This window comes from Loxodonta africana, chromosome 15 (genome assembly GCF_030014295.1).
Source record: "Loxodonta africana isolate mLoxAfr1 chromosome 15, mLoxAfr1.hap2, whole genome shotgun sequence".
NCBI lineage: Eukaryota > Metazoa > Chordata > Mammalia > Proboscidea > Elephantidae > Loxodonta > Loxodonta africana.
Genome location: NC_087356.1, coordinates 77011226 through 77031951, shown reverse-complemented (window position 1 = coordinate 77031951; position 20726 = coordinate 77011226). Strand labels below are relative to the sequence as shown.

Genomic DNA, 20726 nt, shown 5'->3' with positions numbered 1-20726 from the left:
CACGAGTCACAGAGATACTGTGTCCCACCATCCCCAGCTTGGCCCACCTGGCCAAGTCCAGTCCCTGGGTCACCACTGCTCAGCACAGCCATTGTGACTGGCAAGTTCTCCCTCTAAGCATGAGTGCATTCTTAGGTCACGTCGACACAAGTCTCCAAAGCCACCAGTCTAGGCTTTGGCCCATACAATCTGCAGAATCCGTACAATGCTGGATTGGGCAAGTCCCTGAGTCTTAGTTCAAAGCAGCCTGGAGTGGGTGGGTGGCTGAATGCCAGCCTGCACCAGGCAGATGGAATTGACCTGGGAGAGGAAGGCCCATTGCCTTGGGACCTGCCCCCAAGAGGGTCCTACCATTTTCCATGTGGCTTCTCTCGATGAAGTTACGGCTCAGTTCCGCCTTGCACATCTTCTCAACATGGCGCATGCACACGTTGAGCAGGTCATCCCTGCAGTTGCCGAGTGACTGTCCCAGGCCCTCCCCCTCCAGCAGAACATGGTAGGTAGGCAGGGGCGGGGGGAGGGAGTAATTGCTCATCAATGCACCAAATTCCTACCGAGAAAGGAAGGAAGCCATTAACTTCCGGGGTCTTTAGGAGTTGTAAGGACCCTTCTCTGAAGGGGCTCTCACAGTCCAGCTAGAAGACTCAGCTCTGGGAGCTGGGTTTTAGCCCTTGCTCTGGTATTAACTAGTTCCACTTCTTCTCACTGAGCATTAGTTTCTTCTGGAAAATGAAAGCGTTTGACTAAGATCCACTAGATGCTCTCTAACATCCCTGATGGTATATGATTCATGTGATTCCATGGCACCCACCCCTAAAACTGGGTACATCACTCCTTCCACACAGGGGATTATGAGGGTGACACAGTTGTGAAGACTTTGACAGTGAAAGCACTGAAGAAATGCAAGGAATTACTGCTGTGCCCTGGGTCAGTCATGGTGGTATCTATGTTTACCTGCCACACCCAGCCCTGCCTCGACATCTTTGCACTTCTCACTTCCCTTCCCTTCCTGAAGAATTCCTCCTTCAAATCCTAACTGGCCTTCAAGGCCCAATTCAAATTCCACCTCCTCCATGAAACTGTTTTATGTCATTCTAGCGGGCTGGCCCTCCTCCGAGCTTCCACAGGCACTTATCTCCTGAACCACGTGCTTTATCATTTAATTACACACTCTCCTATGTTGTTCTCTACTTGTACATGTCTTATCTTCCGAGCTGAATTGCAGCTCCTTGGGGGCAGAAAATATGTCTCATGCTTCTCTATTCTCCACCATACCTAACAGAGTGCTGGGTGTAGAGCAGTACTGAAAACACCCTAGCAGACAGAAGGATGGATGAATAAGTAGACAAATAGACCAGATTAAGGACAAAAATATGCAACACTCATATGCCACCACCACCACCCATATCCAAGGCAGGCATCACTAATCAATTTCTGAACACTTCTGCTGAGTCTGGAGTACTGTTAGTACACATCAATTGCAGTTGGTACAAGGTGATTGTGTGCTGTTTTTAGAGTAGGTAGGGAAATGGCTTGCATGGAAAAAGTTAGATGGATTAGGAGAACAAATGGATTGAATGATGGAATGGGATTATAAGTGATGGCTTGCATGGATGGATGGATGGGTGGGTCGGTGGGTGGGTGGGCAGATGGACAGATGAGGATCTGGGAAAGTAGATGGGACTGAATGGCAGTGGAGCTGCTTATTACCTGCAGAAACAGCACTGAGTCACTGATACTATGCAGCTGCTCTCTGGTCTGCTTGTCCTCGTGCAGCACTTTTGCCCTTTCGTCCAGAGCATCCACGATCACCTTCACTTGGTCCACAGCATCCTGCTCCCGCTGCTCCAGTGCAGCCCTCACTTCTTCTTTCTGCTTCTCCAGGTCCCGTACCAAGTCCTGGAAGTTCTGCTCCAGGATGGCCTTCTCACTGGTGGTGAAGCTCTGAATTCAGGGTCAGGAAAGGGATGGATGAAGGAGGGTTCATTTAGAACAAAACCTCCCAAGTAGAGTGCATCTTTAAGTTCCTAAGACAGGGTCAAGGCATTTCCACTGACCCAACCTGGCAAGCTTGTTTGGCCAAGAATCATCCTCTCACTCAAAGCCACCATTGAGAGATGCCGTCAATTGATAAAGATGGCCATTTTTTTAACAGGGTACCCTTCCTTACCCACCTGTGGCTCCTTCTCCTTAGTAGATTGACTGATCCACCATTTCCACCCTTGGGTGACTCACCATGGGCCCAGAAGGTCCCACATGAGTCAGGGTTAAAACCAGTTACAGTCAAGTCAGCTCCAACTCATGACGACCCCATGCGTGTCAGAGTAGAATTATGCTCCATAGGGTTTTCAAAGGCTGCAACCTTTCAGAAGTAGATCACCAGACCTTTCTTCCAAGGTGCCTCTAGGTGAATTCAAACCCCCATCCTTTCAGTTGCTAGCTTTGTTAGCTGTTTGCACCACCCAGGGACTCCCGTGAGTCAGGGTGTGCTCACTGAAACCTCAACCAGAACCAAAAATCATTTAGAAAGCAAATTAGGTGGATTTTTATGCACCAGAGTCAAGGGTCAATGACTTCAGATTGTGGTTTGCAACTATCCAAACCACAGCAGACATACGTCCAACCACACTGGCGCAAGCATAGGAAAAATGGTGTCTACTTGGTGGCGGGGTAGTCTGGTGAGCAGAGTAGACAGTGAAAGACATTGGAGGGCAAGTCAGTCTGGGGTCCTTATTTGCTGGAATGACGTAAAATGAGCATAAGGTGATGGGCAGGATCCCGCCTGGCTGCTTGGCCCAGACTTAGAAGGGGAGTAGGTGGGAATGCCAGGGGGGTGGGGAGCCCAGAAAAGACAAGTATGGGACATAAACGCGGGCCTTCCTCAAACAGGAGCCAATGCCCACCTCCTCTGAGGACCAGGCAGGACAGGTGGGATGAGAATAGAGCAGAAGAGAGGTCTGGGGGCTGCCCACCTTGATACGGTCCTTCTCCTTCTGCCACTTCTCAGCTTCATCCTCAATCTCAATGATCTTGAGCTGCAGCTGCTCCTTCTGTAGTGACAGCTCAGTCTGCAGGGAAAGGTCGGGGATTGGCAGGAGACTGAGGGGGGGGAAGGTAAAAGAGAACCAGAGAATCCAAGAGAGCCCACCCAGAGAGCAAACTCTAGGGCAGGGCTCATCACTCATCCATTCATTCCTTCATTCAGTAAATGCTGATAAAGACAGGGATATGTCAGTCACTGTGTCAGTCACCAAGGATACATCAACCAATGAAACATGGTCTCCTTATATCCTCAGGCCTCTAGGGCTAGACATCCCAGTCATGCCTTTATAAGTGCTAAACCTCTACCTGCCTCCTCTACCCACCATGAGCAGGAGGGAAGCTTATTCATGGGGTTCTTGCTTCTTTACATGGACCTTGGGCCATTGGGGAGAGGGAGGGAGACTCCCGTCTCTTTCAAGCCAAGGGGAGGAAAGGGACCTAGCCTAGCTCAGCATAGCACAGCACAGCCCAGGGAGTGTCTCGTGGCAATAACAGTGAGCAACGTTTCTGAGGCATGACATGGGGCCTGTATTACAAGTAGAAGCTGGGGTTGCTGCCAGCATGGACTCTGTCTGGGCAGGCACAGCTATAAACCTGTTTATGGGAAAGTGAACGCATTCTGCAGTTTTGACAAGATAGGGACTTTTATTCAGGGCCTCTGGGGAAGGAGAGAAGCTAGAGAGTGAAGCTATGAAGGGTAGAAGAGAGAAGAAAAGAAGAGTTTCTGAGGATCTCCACTCAGCAGAGGACATGGGCCCTCTGGGAACCTTTTCCAAGAGAACCAGAGAAGCTCCATGGACCACCAGCCCGCTTCCCTGGGTGTCTGCGACAGGTACCCAATTAGTGTCCCATTGGCCTGGTGGAGTGTTCAAAGATGTGATGTGTGGTGAAGCTCTCTGCCCAGCTTCTGTGACTCCTTGCTGGGGAGCTGGTGGAGAAGGTGGGAAAGGCACAGGGCAGAAGACATGGAGCTCTCCAGACAGAGAGCATCTGATGCCACGCACTCCTCCTCTGCCTATACTCTCCGGCTCTCCAGGCATCTGCCTAGCCAACAGTGGGCTGGAAATTCCATGATACAGAGAATGTCATCACCAGAGATGAAAGATGGTTATCATCAGGAGAGGAATTAACAGAGACGGGGGTGGGTATTGGCCTGGTCTCTGGAAAAAGCAGGACAGAAGTCAGCTGTCAATAGATACCATGGTAGAGGATGGAAAGCAAAGAGACTAAGTCCCCACTGTGGATGGCAGGAGGCTCCCTCTGACTCTGAGGCTGAACAGCCTGAGAGCCCAGAAGACAAAGGTCAACTGAGCTGGTGGCACTGAAGGATCCTGAGAAGGCTGTACCTCCTAGCTGGATCTGAGCTGTGGGGAAGACACCAAGAGGCTAGACAATGGGTCTATCCCGAGCAGCTTTCCCAACCCTGGAGAACTCCTGAGCTCCAAGGGAGAGCTAGGGCCTCCTACCCACTCCAGCTGAGACTTCTTAAGGCGGCTTAGGGATGGAGGAACTGGCATTTGGGTTTCTCACCACTACCTCACCACCCCCAGAACAAAAGTGCATTCTCTCACACCCTCCTGTCCGCCTTCACTCCTACCCCCACGCCCAGGCCCAATGCTGATAAAGGTCCTAGGCACAGACGAGAGAAGGGCAACCCCTCCACAAAATAAGCAACAGGGGTTCCTGGAGGGAGCTCTCCCTGAGTACGAGACTACCACCACCTACAAGCCAGGTGGCCTTCAGTGAGGGGCCTGACTTCTCCCTGCCTCAGTAGTTTCATCTGTTACATAAAGGACCTGGACCTGCCTCCCAGGAGGCATTGTGAGAGTGAACTGAGCTAGGGAAGTAACACTGTTAGAAAGCACCTGGCACAGGGCATGTGCTTTACAGACAGTGGTTACTGCCATCATTGTTTGTGGACACCTGCATGGACTACGGGCCATACTGGATTTCTCTGATGCAGTGCTCAGTGGGAGTGAGGGCAGTGCAGTGGGCAGGCCCCAGGTCACAGACAAGCCAGGGGAGAGGGCAGGCATGGTCAGGGGAGGTCGTGGTGTTGTTTAGTGATGAGGAAGGTGTGGTTGTGGCATTGAGGCCCATGTCCAAAGGGCTGGAAGATGCAGGCTGAAGAGTACATAGAGAGACCAGGAGGTCAAACGTTAGGCTGAAGGTGCAAAACAGTGGCTCAGACCATAGATCATTGAAGATTGGAAGGGGTTGAGGAAAACAGAATGGGAGTAAAAAGAAATGAGGGCGGTCTAACTACCCGTGGGCGGGAGACATCTGACCAGAGAATGTGAACGCCAGAGGAGTCGAGTATCTGGAGCGAGCATCCCACAGGGAGAGACCTGTTGGGAGCTGCTTGGAGGGATGAGTCTGGGGTGAAGCCTATGGGTAGGGAAAGGTCGTACCGAGGTAAGCATGGATTTGCTGGACAAAGGGGTGAAAGAAGGTATTAAGATAGGGAATTAAGGGTATTAAAGAGGGTATTAAGAAATGGAAAACCCAAGAGGGTTTTAGAACAATGAAGAGGCCAGCCTCCTGGGCGTCCGGGGCATAAGACACTTGAAATATGAAAAGAAGAGTAGGGGTGTTGGTCAGAGGAAGAGGGAGAGGTGGTTGATCTGGAAATGTGTGAGGGCAGGATCAAGAGTGGAGACAGGCTGTCTGCAGCAGTGGGCGGAACAGTCAGTGAGGGTGGAGGAGAGACAAGCCCTCCTTACTTCTCTGGGGCACTAGGGAAGCCAGACAACAGGGCCTGCTCCCATAGCATGCCTGCCAAAACCAGACTGGCAGGACGCAGCGGGATCTTGGAGGGGATCTTGAACTGGAAACCCGTGCCGCTGAAACAGAACTCTCTCCTGTCTGGAAGGAGTCCTACTCCTGTTGGGAAAGAAGGGTGTGGGGTGGGACCTCTGGGGATACACCCAACACCTGTTCAGCTCTTGACAATTTTTCCATGCTGGCAGGGCTACACAGAGCTGACACAGCATGAGAGGTCCCAAAGATGTTGGGTACTCCTGCAACACAAGGAGGAAGGACCTTAACTTTTATTATTGAGCATCTACTATGTGCCAGGCCTTCTCTCCTTTAATCTGCAAATGCCCCATGTGAAGGTAAGTAGTGTTATCCCCATTTTACAGATGTGGAAATTGAGGCCTAGAAAGATTACATACCTTGCCTGAGTTCTCACAGCTAGAAAGTATAAAACCAAGATCTAACAACTGGACTTGGATCCTATCATGTGGCCTCCTAAACTCCAAGCTATTCTCTGTATCTTCTACGACCTTATCCTTCCCCCTTAATCCTGCTAATTTAAGCTCACTTGGGTTTCCTCTACCTCTCAGATGGTGCAACTGGACGCTTGTACCTCTTTCCCTTGTTGCCTCTCCCGTTTGTCTCCCCATGCCCTCCCCGTACCCTCCCCGTACCCTCCCCATAGTCCCTGAGGCCTGGCTTTCTCATTCCCTCTCTCCCTCCTCCCTGGGAATCTGATTGAGGCCCCTGCTGTGGGACTGGGGCCTCAGCTCTCCACAGCACCCCTGCCTGTACCTCCTCCTGACAGCTTCCTCCTACTGCCCATGGAATTCCTCTCGCCCTGCCCAGGCCTGCCCTAAATGCTTTCTTTGTTCCCTTCTCCACACTTGTCTGGTTGCCTCTCGCTCTCTGATACCGGGGACAGGCCCTGAGCAGGCCACCCAGCCTTGAAGCCCTTCCAGCCTTGGGGGAGGAAGGTTTCACTGAAAGCAGAGGGGTAGCACAGCTGCTGGTGCTGCCGTGGCCTGGCCAGAGCCTTCAGGTGCACGCTCACCTGAGCACTCACCTGGCTATGTGTGTTTGCGCTGCCTCCAGGAACAGGGAGATTGGACCTTACCCTGGCTTGAATTAACTACATGGGCCGTTACCCCTGACATTTGCCAAGTGAGCTAGTTAATTGTCAAATTTGTACTCTCTGACAAACAGTAATTATTCTCGATAAGAATCTGAAATGCTGGATAGATTTCCTCATTTCCACCCAGGTGTCAAATAGTCCAGCATTAGTTAGTTGGCTTGATTGGGGTTTACCATTCCTCTGCTTCCTGATAGTGCTCAGTCCAGGGAGGGGCAAGAAGAGGTGGGAAGAGCATCATCTGGCAGCCTCCAGACCAGCGGGGGCCCTCGGGCAAGTCACTTCACCGTCCTGGGCCTCGGTCTCCTCGTGGTGGAATTGAACTAGATTTCTGATTCTCAGCCTGGCTACTCATTAGAATCCCCTAAGGAGACTTAAAAATCCAGATCCGGGGCCCAGGCCCTGTCCTCCTGAATCAGAACCTACTGGGGTAAGACCCAGGAATCGACGTTTTAACAATTCACCAGGTGACTCCGGTGCAACCAGCTCAGCACTGGTCTGAGGACTAATGTTTGGGAACCACTGGACTCAACGGCCTGAAGGAGACCCTTCCAGTCCTACCAAAAAAAGGTTTAAAATGGTGGAGAGGAAACAGCTTGGGCTTTGGCCAGACCACGGGGCTTGGCCTGAATCCCAGCTCTGCCACTTTCTACCTCTGCAGCCTTGGGAAGTTGCTTTGCATCTTTGAGTCTGTTCCTTTACCTGCAAAATAGCTGCAATAACACCCACGCCACAGGACCGTTGTCAGCAGTAAGTGGGACAACATGGGAATGCCAAGCACCATGCCTGGCATATAGATGTGTTCGACAAAGCCTGGTTTGTCTCCCGCCTGCCCTTCTCTTTTCTTCCCTGCTTCCTGTCTGTAAAACTCCAAAAAACATGCATAATTTTTTTTGTTGTGAATGCATACTCCCAACACCACCATGAGGCTTCACCCCAGCACCCCAGAGGTCATCTCCACCTCCTTTCTCTCCCAACCTTTCCCTGTACCCCACAAACTCTGGTGAAAGTGTCCCAGCCCCTCCACAGCACCCCCAGCCCTTGAGCCTGGCTCCTTCCCCTGCTTCCCATCACCACAGTCTGCCCACAAAGAGCTTTCCTGACCAGACCAGCACAGCTCAGAATGCTCAGCAAACATGGACTGCCCATGCCCAGCAGCTGGTAGTTCCACTTTGGTGGAAGAATTGGGCAACAAGATGAGAAACAAAGCCACCAGACATGATGAGAGAAATGAGCCGAGCCAAACCTTGGAATTGAGAGTGGACAAGGCGCTGCATCTGAGCCACTCTGCAGAGCTGGGAGCTCGCCCCCAGAGCCCTACTCATGGCTCATGGTTCCTCTGCACACACCCACCAGGCTACCAACCCAAAGCCCAGACAGGACCCATGCCAGGGCAGGGCTGCCAGTGGGTGCTGAAGCTAGGCCCGCCACCCCAGAGCAGGCAGCCACCCTCCCTGGGAGGAGTCCTAACATGCTGGCCTGATGCAGCAGGATGGACTTGGAACAGACAGAGAAGGACTAGGAGACAGAGAAAGGAATGAATATGTAAATTTTAATCTCATCAACCTGATCTAGCCTTCTAGCCTGGGAAATGTCCAGAGGCAGAGGAATGGACTGGATGGGATGATATCCAAGGGACTCCCTGTGGCATCTGGAGTAGAATTGGAAACATTCTGACCTAGGATTTCCATGTTGCCACACCAAATGACCGTCCAACACTACCTCTACTTGTGGTCTGTAGGTAGAGCTGAGGCCTAGTAGATGAGCACCACCATCCTGGCTGTCAGCTACAGCTGCGTACACCTTACCAGGGCAGATCTGAGCTTACCTCACCTGGCCCTTCACCAGCAGGCCACAGAACAGGTTCTGGACAGGGTTCCTTGCAAACAGCTGTGTGTGGGCTGATGTTTGGGTCTGTAGGTGACGCCTCCAAAGGATGCCAGGACTGCCATACTCATTCTCTTTAGTCCATCAACCCACTAATCTTGCTCTGTGTCAATGTCCTCAACAGCCGACATTCCTGCAGTGCTAGGCCTGGACCAATTGCTCAGCTCCATCTCAGTCTCCTTGCTTCTCTGCATTACTCTTCCCCACCTCTCTATACACACACAACCCGCACGCACGCACGTGCACATGCGCGCAGTCTGAAGTCTCCACGACAGGAGCCTCCCCAGTGGACCAGGGCACTTTCTCCTGGTGACCCTGTTGAAGCACACACGCCCGAGTCCCAGCCCCTCAGTGCCCTTCCCTGAGGCTCTCAAACATTGGAAGAAGACTTAGGGCCTTCTTCCTCAAACTCTAGAATCTTGGACAGGTCCCTTCCTCTCTCTGGGCCAGTGTCCCCATCTGCAAGGTAAAGGAGACCAATGATGTTGCTAATACTCAGATCTGATGTTTATGTACAGCTGCTCCTTCGTAACTGGGCATAGGCTCCCACTCTTATTTGTGTGGCTCAGCCCTGCCTCCTGACCTACATCATGGGACCTCAAGGGTAAGAACCACATCCTTGATTCCTGCAGTAGCCCCAGTACCAGAACAAGCCCCGAGCTCCTGGCATCTCCAGAAAAGGCTGCTGGAGACCCTCCTCCCCCTTGAATAGCGTCATGGCCCCTCCAATGGCACTCAGGCTTTTCTTATGGGGTGATACCCTTGTTTCAGATGAAATTTGGGGCCAAACTCTGTGTATAAAACAGATAACCAAGGGTGTGCACTGCTTAGTACAGCCTTCCTGGCCCCTCTTGGCCCTCTCTCCTCATCCTTGAGGCTTCAAAAACATTTCCGAGAATCCCAGGGCTCCATGGGGTTCAAGGAAAACCAGCAATCTAGCCCAAACCTTTGGTTTTACATACAGGAAAAAGGAAACTGAGAGAATAGAAGGACTCGTCCATAGTTTCACAGTTAACTAGAGGCCAAAACCAGGACTGGAATTCAGGGCTCCAAGGAGCTCTGGTGGTGCAAAAGGTAAGGACTGGGCTGCTAACTGAAAAGTTGGAGGTTCAAACCCAACCAGCAGCTTCATGGGAGAAAGACCTGGTGATCTGCTCCTGTAAAGATTACAGCTGAGAAAACCCTGTGGGGCAGTTCTACCCTGTCACATGGAGTCGCTGAGTGGATGTTGACTCACTGGCACCCAGCAACAACAAAACCCAGCCTGAGGCTCTGTACTCTCTTGGTTGCAATGGATGAGATGGCTGCCACTGTTCCAAGGAGTCCCCCTGCGGATGGATTCTGTATCCCTGCCACCTCTCTATCCTCCAGTAACAAGTTTCAGGCCAGGCAGTGGTGGGGGAGGGCTCGGAACATCTGCCTGAGCCAAATGGGGCTTCGGAGAAGAATCTGGGAGTCCGTTCCCATCTCTTACTCAACCCACCCTGCCCACGGGGTGTGGCAAGGAGTACAGGGGAAAGAATATCAACAAGCTCCTGGTCAGGAAGGCTAGGCAGCGGTGGGGGTGCTACCCCACCCTGAGAGTGCAGAAGTTTTTGAGGAAAGTCCGGTCCCCTACATCCATTGCCAGTGGGGTTCACCTCAGGGGAGGCTGCCCACAGCAGGGACCTGCAGAGCTGTGGGTGAGAGCGGGCCCAGCACCTGTGGGTCAAGGGGCAGAAGCCAGAGCTGAGTCCTCAGCCCGGAACACCTCACAAGCCTCCACACGCCCTTGCTCATCCCCATCTCAGCTCAAGCATAATCACGTACGCAGAGCTCATGCAATCGCACTTATGTATTGTATACACGAATATACGCAAACATCCACATAGGCACATAAACACTCACACAAATATATGTACATCCTCCCCACACACAGACTCCGGCCCTCATTGATAATGTCCACCTACAGGCACAGTCACGTCCATATGCAGCCACAGACACAAAACCCACAGGGCCGCGCTGAGAGAAGGCTGAAGGAGTACATGGGGGCGTCAGGAGACACTGGGGCATCAGACAGACAACAAGACGGTGCAGTACTGCAAATGCAAACTCCGAAACCAGCCAAAAGGGGCCAAAAATTCCTCCTCACATTATCTTCCCTCACCCATGACCTATTCCCTGTGGGCCAGGCCTGCTCAGGTGGGCAAATTCTCTCTCCCTTAAAACAACAAAGAAACACCCCAGACTGACACAGAGCCCAGGACTGAGTGCTACATCATTGAGTCTTATTCTCTGATCTGACTGAATTTATCCTATGACCTTGGTCAAGCCCCCAACCTCTTCCCAGCCCCTACTTGCTCATCTAGGAAATGGTCCTGTCTCCTAAGGCCTTAGGGAGCCACCTCTGATGCCCAGCGGGAGGTGTGAACGGGAAGGAAAGATTTCTTAAAGGAGCCAGGGGCAGTGGAGACTCAAGTCCAAACACTAAGAACCCGGAGGAGAAGGTCAGGGCTGAGGGACCGGGAGGCAGGAGGGGGCTCCGCACCCCCGTGGAGGCCTGGAGGGGCCCACAAGTTACCTCCTTCTCGGCCTTGGCTTCCTCCACGGTCACAGTGCTGTGATTCTTGTGCTCCTGGAACATGCAGAGGTAGCAGATGCAGGTCTGGTCGGTCTGGCAGAAGAGCTCCATGGTCTTCCCATGCAGAGGGCACTTGCGGGCCTCAAAGTCCCGGATGGGCTCCAGCAGCTGGTGGTCGCGGAAGGCGGCACCCTCCAGGTGAGGCTTGAGGTGGAGCTCGCAAAAGGAGGCCTGGCACACCAGGCAAGACTTAACAGCCTTCTGCTTGTTGCCGATGCACGAGTCGCACAGGACCTCCTCGGAGCCGGACTTGGGCCGCAGGAGGATGCTGGTGTCGGCCCGAGGGTAGCTGTTCGGCCGCGCCTCCCCCGGCTCCAGGATGGACACCGTGGGCTTCCGGGCCTCCGAGAAGATGGACTTGCGCAACTCCCCCTTGTCGGCGAAGGCGACCGGCGGCTTCTTGGTGACCCCCAGCTGGAGCCCTGCGTAGGGGGACCGCCTGCCTTCCGCGGAGTCCATGCTGAAGTAGTTGGAGCCCTTGTCGTCCACGGACTCAACAAACTGGATGATGGGCCGCCGCCACTCGTTCCCCAAGAACAGGGAGCTCTTCCCCTCTCCGGACTTCAGGGAGCTGCCCAGGCTCTTGCCCTCGCCTGCCTCCCCACCATGCCCATTGGTGGTCTTGGCGTCCTTGGCTTCCCCCTTGGTCCCGCTCTCCAGGCCACCGCTGAGGCCTGGGGGGCCGCGGGCATCCTTGGCTTCTAGACCCATCCCGTTGCTCCTGGAGGCGTCGGCGGCTTCCATGGCACGTCACTGGGCTGTCTGTTTCGGGCTTGCTGGGGCTCCAGGTGGGTGACCTGTTTGGAGCGTGTCTCGGCGGGGAGTGGGGCAGGCAGCCACAGAGCAGAGAGGCACAGCTATAGCGACAGGGAGGAGCAGCAGTCGGGTGGGCGGAGCAGCAGGGGCAGGCCTGATAGAAGGGGCAGGGGGCTGGGGAGAAGCAGGCGGCTCCTGGAGCCAGCAGAGCGGCTCATTACCCAGGGGCCCACGCCCTACACATTCATACCTAACCTGATTGTTTAAAGAAGTGTTTTTTCTTCCCGTTTAATTATTTTCCACAACCCAGCAACCAGTCAAGCTGCTTCTGTCTGAAGTGCTGGCTCCTTATCCGGGAAGTGGGGGAGTCTCCATCCTTATAGGGGGGCTGGCTTCTCCGGGCTGAGGGGCTCCCGAGGCAGACCTGAGGTGTCCACAGAGGCCCATGGGACAGATGGGCTATTAATTGAGTCGCACAAGCCAAATCGCCTTGTAATTTTCGAGCCTGGATTTCGGAGATTCCCCACCCTGGGTGGTGGAGTTGCCTATCACCTTAAGGGGAGTGACCGGTTCAATTTGGCTTTGGAGTGAAGTGGTTGCTGATTATTGAACCTTGTTCTCGGTACTTTATATGAGCTCATTTGATTCTCACTACAATCTTTTCAATTATTCCTATTTAATAGACAAGAAAATGGAGGTTCTAAGAAAATACTCACTGTCCTAAGTCAAGTGGTAGAGCTGAGATTTGAACCCCGAGGCCCTTAAGATTCCAAAGTCCCTTCTTCAGGGGACCAATGGGCCAGGGGGTCATGGAGTGACCTGAGTATCTTGCCAAGAGATGGCTTTTGAAAGTCATTCCTATCCCAGCCACCCCCACAAGAGGCACACAGACTTTAGGTTGTTTCTGTAAGGGCAGGTCAGGACCTGCCTGGATCCAAAGACAGGGAAACCATGATAAGGGGCCTTCAAGCAATGAGAGGCCAGGTGGTTTGGTCCTCAGAGTCCAAACACTTGACTCTCACCTGTCTCCACAGCAAATTCGCTGTATGACTCAGAAAAAAATATGCTCACCCTCTCTGGGCCACAGGTTGTTTTTGTTGTTAGCTGCCGTCGTTTCAGCCCCTGACGCACGGCAACCCTGTGCACAATGGAACAAAACGCTGCCCGGTGCTGCACCATCCCCATGATCGGTTGTGGATGGGGCTGTTTTGACCCACAGGGTTTCACTGGCTGAATTTCGAAAGTAAATCCTCAAGCCTTTCTTCCCAGTCTGTCTTAGTCTGGAAGCTCCACTAAAACCCGTCCAGCACCATAGCCACAGGCAAGCCTCCGGCGACAGATGGGTGGTGGCTGGCCGCACAGGAGTTGCATTGGCCGGAAGTTGAACTGGGGTGTCTCTCATGGAAGGTGAGAATTCTACCACTGAACCACCAATTCCCCTTCTAGGCTACAGGCAGCAGCCTCTGAAAGGAAGGCAGAGAAGCATGGGACCCAGAACACCTCACAAGTGAACTGCTCAGATGTGACTATTGTGTAAATACAGAACCTTGGGGAAAAAGAGGAGAAAAACTGCTCTAGGCCCTTTCTTTCCCCAACCCCCTGTACGAACACTGGGCACAGTCCTCTCAGCTCCTGCCAGGCTGTGCCATCAGGTCATCTCTGGGGCACTACACGCTGCTGTGGTCCCTGGAAGCCCACATCGGCCCCCAACCCATCCCCAAGTTAAAGGGCTGTGCCTTTCCCAGGCCGGACTGAACAGGGCAGAGCAAAAGGTAGGTGTGGCTGGTGTGGCAGGTTCTGGGCTCTGTGTAGGGGAGTGGGTTTCCCTGCCTTCCCCTCGAATCCAGGCCAAGCTCTGGCAGCCCTACCCCTTTGGCTCACCAGGCTGAACAGCTAATCCTTTTGCAATAACAGCCCTTGGGAAAAGGGCAGAGCCAAGCATGGTTCACAAAGCAGCCAGAAGTTTTAAGAGGAGGTATGTGGGGGTGGTGTTTGGGTGGGGAGCGATGGCTTCATGATGCGGATTTTCCTCTTACCTGACAGCTCTGTTCTCAGGCCCCATGGGAGCCCCTTCTTGTTTGAATTCACTGATGAGTTGGTTAAAAGCTCATGGAAACTTCTGGGATACAGAACCCCTTCTCAAAAAGCCAGGCCAGAAGGGAGAGGTAGAGAGAGAGAGAAGTGTTGTCCTGGTCTGCTGGATGAGGAGGCTATTCCCATCGCTCTTCTCCAGATAGAACATAGCCTGTGAGAATAGATTTTGAGGGGAAAAGAAGGAACAAAAGAGGAGAACCGAAGGGTTTTGGTAATGGATCCAATATTAATGCTCCCTGAACCTGGGATGCTGCACTGGGAGGCCTCTGCATGTCCTTAGGGTTCATGACAGGAATCTGGGGAAAGATTCTGAGTCTTAGGAATAGACTGCTCAGAAAATATTTGTGATGGATGGATGGATGGATGGATGGATGGATGGATGGATGGATGGATGGATGGATGGATGGGTGGGTGGGTGGATGGATGGGTGGGTGGGTGGGTGGGTGGTATAAGAGTGGAAAATAGGTAAATGGATGGATAATAGATGTGAATAATGAATGGATAGATGGATGATAGATACATAGTTATAGAATTGGATAAACATGAAGGAGGGAGGAAGGAAGATTAAGTGAGAGAGAGAGGGAAGGAAAAAAAGGAAGGGGGATGAACAGGCAGTAGATGAATGAGTGGATTGCAGTGGTGTGCTGGCAAAAGTTTAAAAACTAGCTCTTCCAGGGAGAAAAATGCTTGCCAATTTCCCGGGTGTAAATACTCCAGGAAATTTCAAGCTACCAATGTGAGGTGTACAAGGAAGGTATGTACACAATGGGCTCTCTGAAGACAGTGGGAGCTGGCTCCAGCGCACCACTGGAGGAATGGTGAATTGTTGAGGCAGATAGATAATAGGAGGGAGGATACAAATAAGTGCTGGAGAATACCACCCACAGTTATCCTGAGAAGGGCAACAGGCACAAATGATTTCAAAGCAAATATGAAGACAAGGCTAATTTATCTCTTCCATTAGGTTTCCCCTGGGCCCCAAGCCCACAGGGATAGCTCCCTTCTCTGGACCCCTATAATATTTACCGTCTGTCCTACTCAGAGGAGCCCTGGTGGCACAGTGATTAAGAGCTTGGCTGTTAACCAAAATGTTGTTTGCTCAAATCCACCAGCCGCTCCTTGGAAACCCTGCGAGGCAATTCTACTCTGTCCAATGGGGTCGCCATGAATCAGAATCGACTCAATGGCAATGGGTTTTTTGGGTGGTGCTACTCAGAAGGCATTTAGCTCAGACCACCTGATGTTAATTGTTCATTCACACGTGTTTACTGAGCATCCTATTATGTGCCAGGCACTAAGCCCGGGACTGATCACACAGACATGAATAAGTCCCAAGTCTGGCCCTTGAGGAGCTCACAGTCCAGCAAGTAAATGAATTTGGTGTAAACTGTACATATACTACGTGTGAGGAGGTGGGGCAGCTCAGAGAAGGGTACATCCAGGACCTCCCGACAGAGAGGCCTGTCTCTCCAGCCAGGCTGGGTGCTGCTCACTTTCCATGCACCCAAGCATCCTCCCCGGCCGAGCGGAAAATGTGGTTTTGATTTGATTCAACAGATATTTGTTAAGTTGAATTCTTAGCCAATGCTGGTTGACTGGTCTTTCGGACCTTCTGTGCCGGGCCCACAGCCCCTCCCTCTCTTGGGAGTTGCTCCCTCCAAAAACTTGGTGGAAGGTAGGCTGGACTGGGGTCCCTCAGCTCCAAAGGAAGGAAAGGATTTCTCTGGGGAACAAACCAAAGAAACAATTCTCCTTCCAGGGCTGACCTAGCCCTCCCAACACTACTGCCATTCCCACCAGCATTCCTGGAGCTGGACTGTGGAGGTAAGGGTTTTCATCTGTTGAGTACTGAGGTCTAGGGTGGATGCTGAGGACTACCCAAGGGACGGTCATGCTCCCAGAGCTCCCCCCATGCCCACACTACACATTGGCCATTTGTGTCCACCAAGGGAGCTGGTACACCCAGCCCCAACTGCTGGGGTCCTGTCCTCTTCACCCCCAAATCCAATTGCAAAGATTCCCCAGGCGGGCATTTCCTGACAGCCTATGTGCCACTTGCAACCTGGCCAAAAGACCCAAAAGGCCATCATACCCCATCCACCACTGTGGCTGAGGGAAGGCCTCCATGCAGAGGGAATGCTTCATTTTTAAAGGCCTGGAAAGAAAGGGGTTCCATGAATCCCCTCAGTCACTCATGTCCCATCTTATCCTGTTCTTCCTTTGGTCTAGCTTAAAGCGTTCCTGCTGCGACATTTCTCCCTATACCAAGGGATGGTGGAATTTGACTGGCTACCAACCTCTACCCTGTCCTTTGCAGGGTTCAGGAGGTAAGAAGAGCCAGTAGGTGTGGCTTCCAGAGAAGGATTCTTAGAGAACAAGGAGAATTCTTCCCCTCCCCTTTGGTTCCCTCAGACCCGCAATGCCCTGCCAGCGAACCCCTCCCCCCACCCCCTAGTTTCTTCCTTCCCATACCCACCCACCAGCCAACCCCAAGCCTCCTCCCAAGCTTCTATCTTGAGGCATCTCAAAGCATTTCCCCTCCTGGGAGCCTCCCTTGATTCAGTGGGTGGAGCAGCCTCACCCACCCACTGCTATGGCCTGGTGACACCTGATTCCATCACCCCAGATGAAAGAGGAAACCCCTTAAAAGGAGAAAACTCCCCCAGCTTCCTTGGAATCCCAGGGCTGGAAGGGAGAGGCCAGCTGGTCCATGCCCCTGCCTCTGGGCAAGACTCTATCTAGAAACTACCTTTAAAAGACCTGCAAGGGAAGGAGGCTTCACAGCATCCCTTAGCCATTCGTTTCAAGGTCTAGTACAGCTCACTGCAGGAAGTTCTTTAAGTTTAACTTAAGTACGCTATAAATGAAAGTTTAACTTAAGTACTCCATAAATGAAGGAATCGTATGGAGTTAAGAGCTGAGGGACTGAGCTTCTGGCCTGCAAAGGACAAGGTGAGAGGCAATCACACCCTAAAGGGACGGCTCTGGTTCCATTTTAATGCTCACTTGTTTCTTTTGACTCCTTGGTACCTTTGTCCTTTTGGTGAGCTTCTGGTTGCAGACATCAGCAAGAAGGCTGCAATAATAAAATTTCTGAACTCTAATTTTCTCATTTTTCCTATCCTAAAATTAGAGGGATTTAGATGATAAGAATTCTCTGGATTGAGAAGGATTGTCCCTGCTATCATAAGTTCCCTTCTTGGAAGAATTTTAAAAACAGGACGGACTTCTACCTTCCTAGCCTGTTTCAAGGAATCCCTGGGCCATGCAAATGGCTAGGTGCATGCTACTAACAAAAAGGATGGCAGTTTGAACCCACCCAGAGGCCCCTACGAAGAAAGGCCTGGAAATCTGCTTCCAAAAGGTCACAACCATGAAAACCCTATGAAGCACAGTTCTGCTGTGCAACACATGGGGTCTCCGTGAATCAGAATGAATGGCAACTGCTTGGTTGGTTGATTAGCATGTTTCAGGCACCTACCTGGGAGGCCTAGGCAAGGGAAAGAAACAAACATTTGTGGCCATCTCCAATGGGCCAGGCATAGTCCTAGCACTGGGGTACCAAGAAGAAAAAGACACTGTCCCCAATCTCAAGTGCTCTTAGCCCGCTGGGTCCTCAGGGTTCAAGGAACAGTCCTTGGATTCCTACTCCAAGGATTGTCCTTTGCTCCTATACAAGCCTTTTTCCCCCTAAAGAGACACTAGGTCTTAACTATCAATCCTATCAACTACCCTGAGGCAAGGTGGATCTCCTGAGGGTGGGCTTCTGGGTTGGTGGGATGACCCTGACCTAGGATGAGTTCACAGTGGGAAGGGAGCAGTGATGAAGTCATCCCATATTCTTGGCCCCCAGCGGGCTCTGCAGTCTCAGTGCCTGGCCTCTGTGCCTTTCCAACACTGGCCTACCAAAAAAAAAAAAACCCAGAACACTGGCCTAGGACTCGGGAAATCGCCGTTGGCTAAGGCTGGCTTCTCCCCGTGGCTCCCTCTGGGGACATGCCCCCTTCCACAGCCATAAGGGAGGCTCTGCATGTGTCCCATCACCCTCTCTTAGCAGGGTGTCCCCTTCGCCATCCCTGCTGCATCCCTGCTCTGCCCTCCAGGGTTTCCACAGCTTCTCAGTGAGAGAGAAGCTCTGATGCAGGCCTGTGAGGACTGGCTCTCTGTGGGTGCAGCTGGGGTTGGGGTGGGAGGAGCAGGTGGGAGAGTCTGGGTGGAGGAACCGGAGGACTTTCTTGATGTGTGAATTTGGCCAAATTCCTTAATCTCTCTGAGCTGGGTTCCTCCCCTACAAAATGAGGCTAATCCTAGCTCCCTCACAGGACTGTTGAGGGATTAAGGAAAGTAACAACTAACAACGGCGAAAATGGCTATACAGTGTGTGGCTCACAGTAACGGCTCAATAAATGTTTGTTAAGGAAAATGTTTTAAGGAAAAATTAGCAGGGCTTTCCCCTGCTGGAGGAGAATGGAGAGGGACATCAGGAACCGGGAAACTGGCTGGGTTTACTTCTATGTGGTTCAGGCAGCTGGATCAGTCCAGCCCTACAACCCTCTGTGCCTGGCTCTCATCCATGTCATCTCCCAGCTACCTTCCAGCTCTGAAATTCTATGATTATAGGGTTGCATTCTAAAATACAGAGAAAGGCAGTGAAAATAATTAAAGATTTGGAAAATAGGACCAGAGAGGAAAGGGTTAAAGGTGCTGGGATTATTTAGCCAGGAGAAGGGGTGGCTTAATTACAGCCTTCTCAACCTAAAGAGGGCTATTTGGATGAAAGCACTGGCCAGATTCTCTCCAGCTCTCTTGAGGGCAAAGCAAGAGGGAACAGGCTAACAGTGCAGCTAGGGGACTGACATTAGACAGTAGGGTGTCTGCCTTGCCTCAGATAACATGGACTCAATGGCTTCTCCCTCAGAGAAGTTGTCCGGAGTATTTGGCAGACCTTGCCTTGTGGTAGGAAATGGATTGAATGACCCCTGGGTTTTCCTCTCCGCTCTTTGAAATTCTAGAAATTTCCCCAGAATGATGAAAGGTAGAAGGAAAGGGGAAAAAACAAACCGAGAGCAGACTGAGCAGGTGTGGTGGAGCAGTCTGCCGTTGCTGGAATATTCTCAATGGGAAGGATGACAGCCAGGCCCAAGGTTATGAGGGGTCATCAGCTCACACCCCACAGAGGGGAGCATCAGAGAGAGAGGTCTTCTCTGGGCTTGCTCCAAAGACCCCAGAAGACACCTTCGTTCCCCATTCCCACCACATAAATTTAATGTGAACCTGCTTAGGTTCAGGCAGTGCTAACAACTCAGGACAGCTTTAAGGAAAATAAGACAAAATGTGCTTCTTGTCCTGAGGCTGCAAGTAGGGCTGTCTGCCAAGAAATGTGCAGATGAGGCCAGTTCCCTCTCAGACTTCTGAGCTCCTACCCATCTTCCTCATCACAGTCATCGTTAGGATACCAATACTAAAGTGCTATTTTTTATTGATGGCATACTCTCTGCCGGGCACGTTACGTAGATTATCCTTGATTCCCACAATGCTCCATGGTGCACAGTACATGTTACAGACGAGGAAACGGAGGCCCAGAGAGGTGGAGCAACTTGCCTAAGGCCACACAGCAGAGCTGGAACTTAGCCCTGTATCATCCACTCCATCTGAACTTCATTGTAATCCATGACATAGAATCATCCCCATTTCACTGATGAGGAAACTAAGATTGAGAAGTTTAAAGACTAGCCCTCAGTCTCTCAACTGTTAATCAATGAAGCCAGATCTCCCAGCTCTAAAACCTGAAAATTCCCCTACTAAAATGTGGATGGGGCACCCCCCACTTTCTGTAGCTCTTTATCCTCATGGGCAGAGGGAGTAAATCCCTGTGAGGCCCCCAGTTGGTGGCAAGCAAAGACCAATCACCTGTCCATCAGAGGGACTGGACAGAATAATATATGTCGTCATTATTACTACCATTTATTAAGCAATTACCACATGGTGAGCACTGTGCTAAACCCTCGGCATGAATTACCTCAATCAAGCCTCCCAATAATCTTGTGAGGTGGGTACTTTCATTCTCTGTGTTTTAAAAATGAGGAAACTGAGACACAGAGAGGTTAGGTAACTTGCCCAAGGAAACAGGGTAATTTAATCAGGAGCAGAACTAGGTTTTGAACCCCACAGAACCCAACTCCAGAACTCTCCCTCTTATCCTTTAGGCTGAACTGTTAAGTTTTTCCTCCTGAGCCAAACATGCTCACTGATTTTAGAGTCTAACAGCCACCCTTGTGATGTCCTTAAAAATTCTTTCCAAGCCTTCCTTGTTTTTCCAGACTCAACTCCTGGCAAGTTCACCCACAGACCATCTCAGCACCCCATGGCAGCCCTTGCCTCCCTCCGCCTTCCCCCTCCCAACTCCTAAGCTCAGGAATGGGGATGGGGAGGGGCAAG

General features: G+C 51.8%; 1 protein-coding gene across 1 annotated transcript in view; it reads right to left on the bottom strand.

Moving 5' to 3' along the window:
* Positions 1 to 12290, bottom strand: part of TRIM29 (tripartite motif containing 29) — a 28383-nt gene extending 16093 nt beyond the window's left edge. The window contains exons 1-4 of the mRNA XM_003418196.4: positions 11379 to 12290; positions 2973 to 3068; positions 1711 to 1944; positions 352 to 550 (exon numbers count right to left, since the gene is read on the bottom strand). Coding sequence (XP_003418244.1) covers positions 352 to 550; positions 1711 to 1944; positions 2973 to 3068; positions 11379 to 12182 — 1333 coding nt within the window. The 5' untranslated portion in view covers positions 12183 to 12290. The remainder of the gene's footprint in view (positions 1 to 351; positions 551 to 1710; positions 1945 to 2972; positions 3069 to 11378) is intronic.
* Positions 12291 to 20726: the final 8436 nt, after the last annotated feature.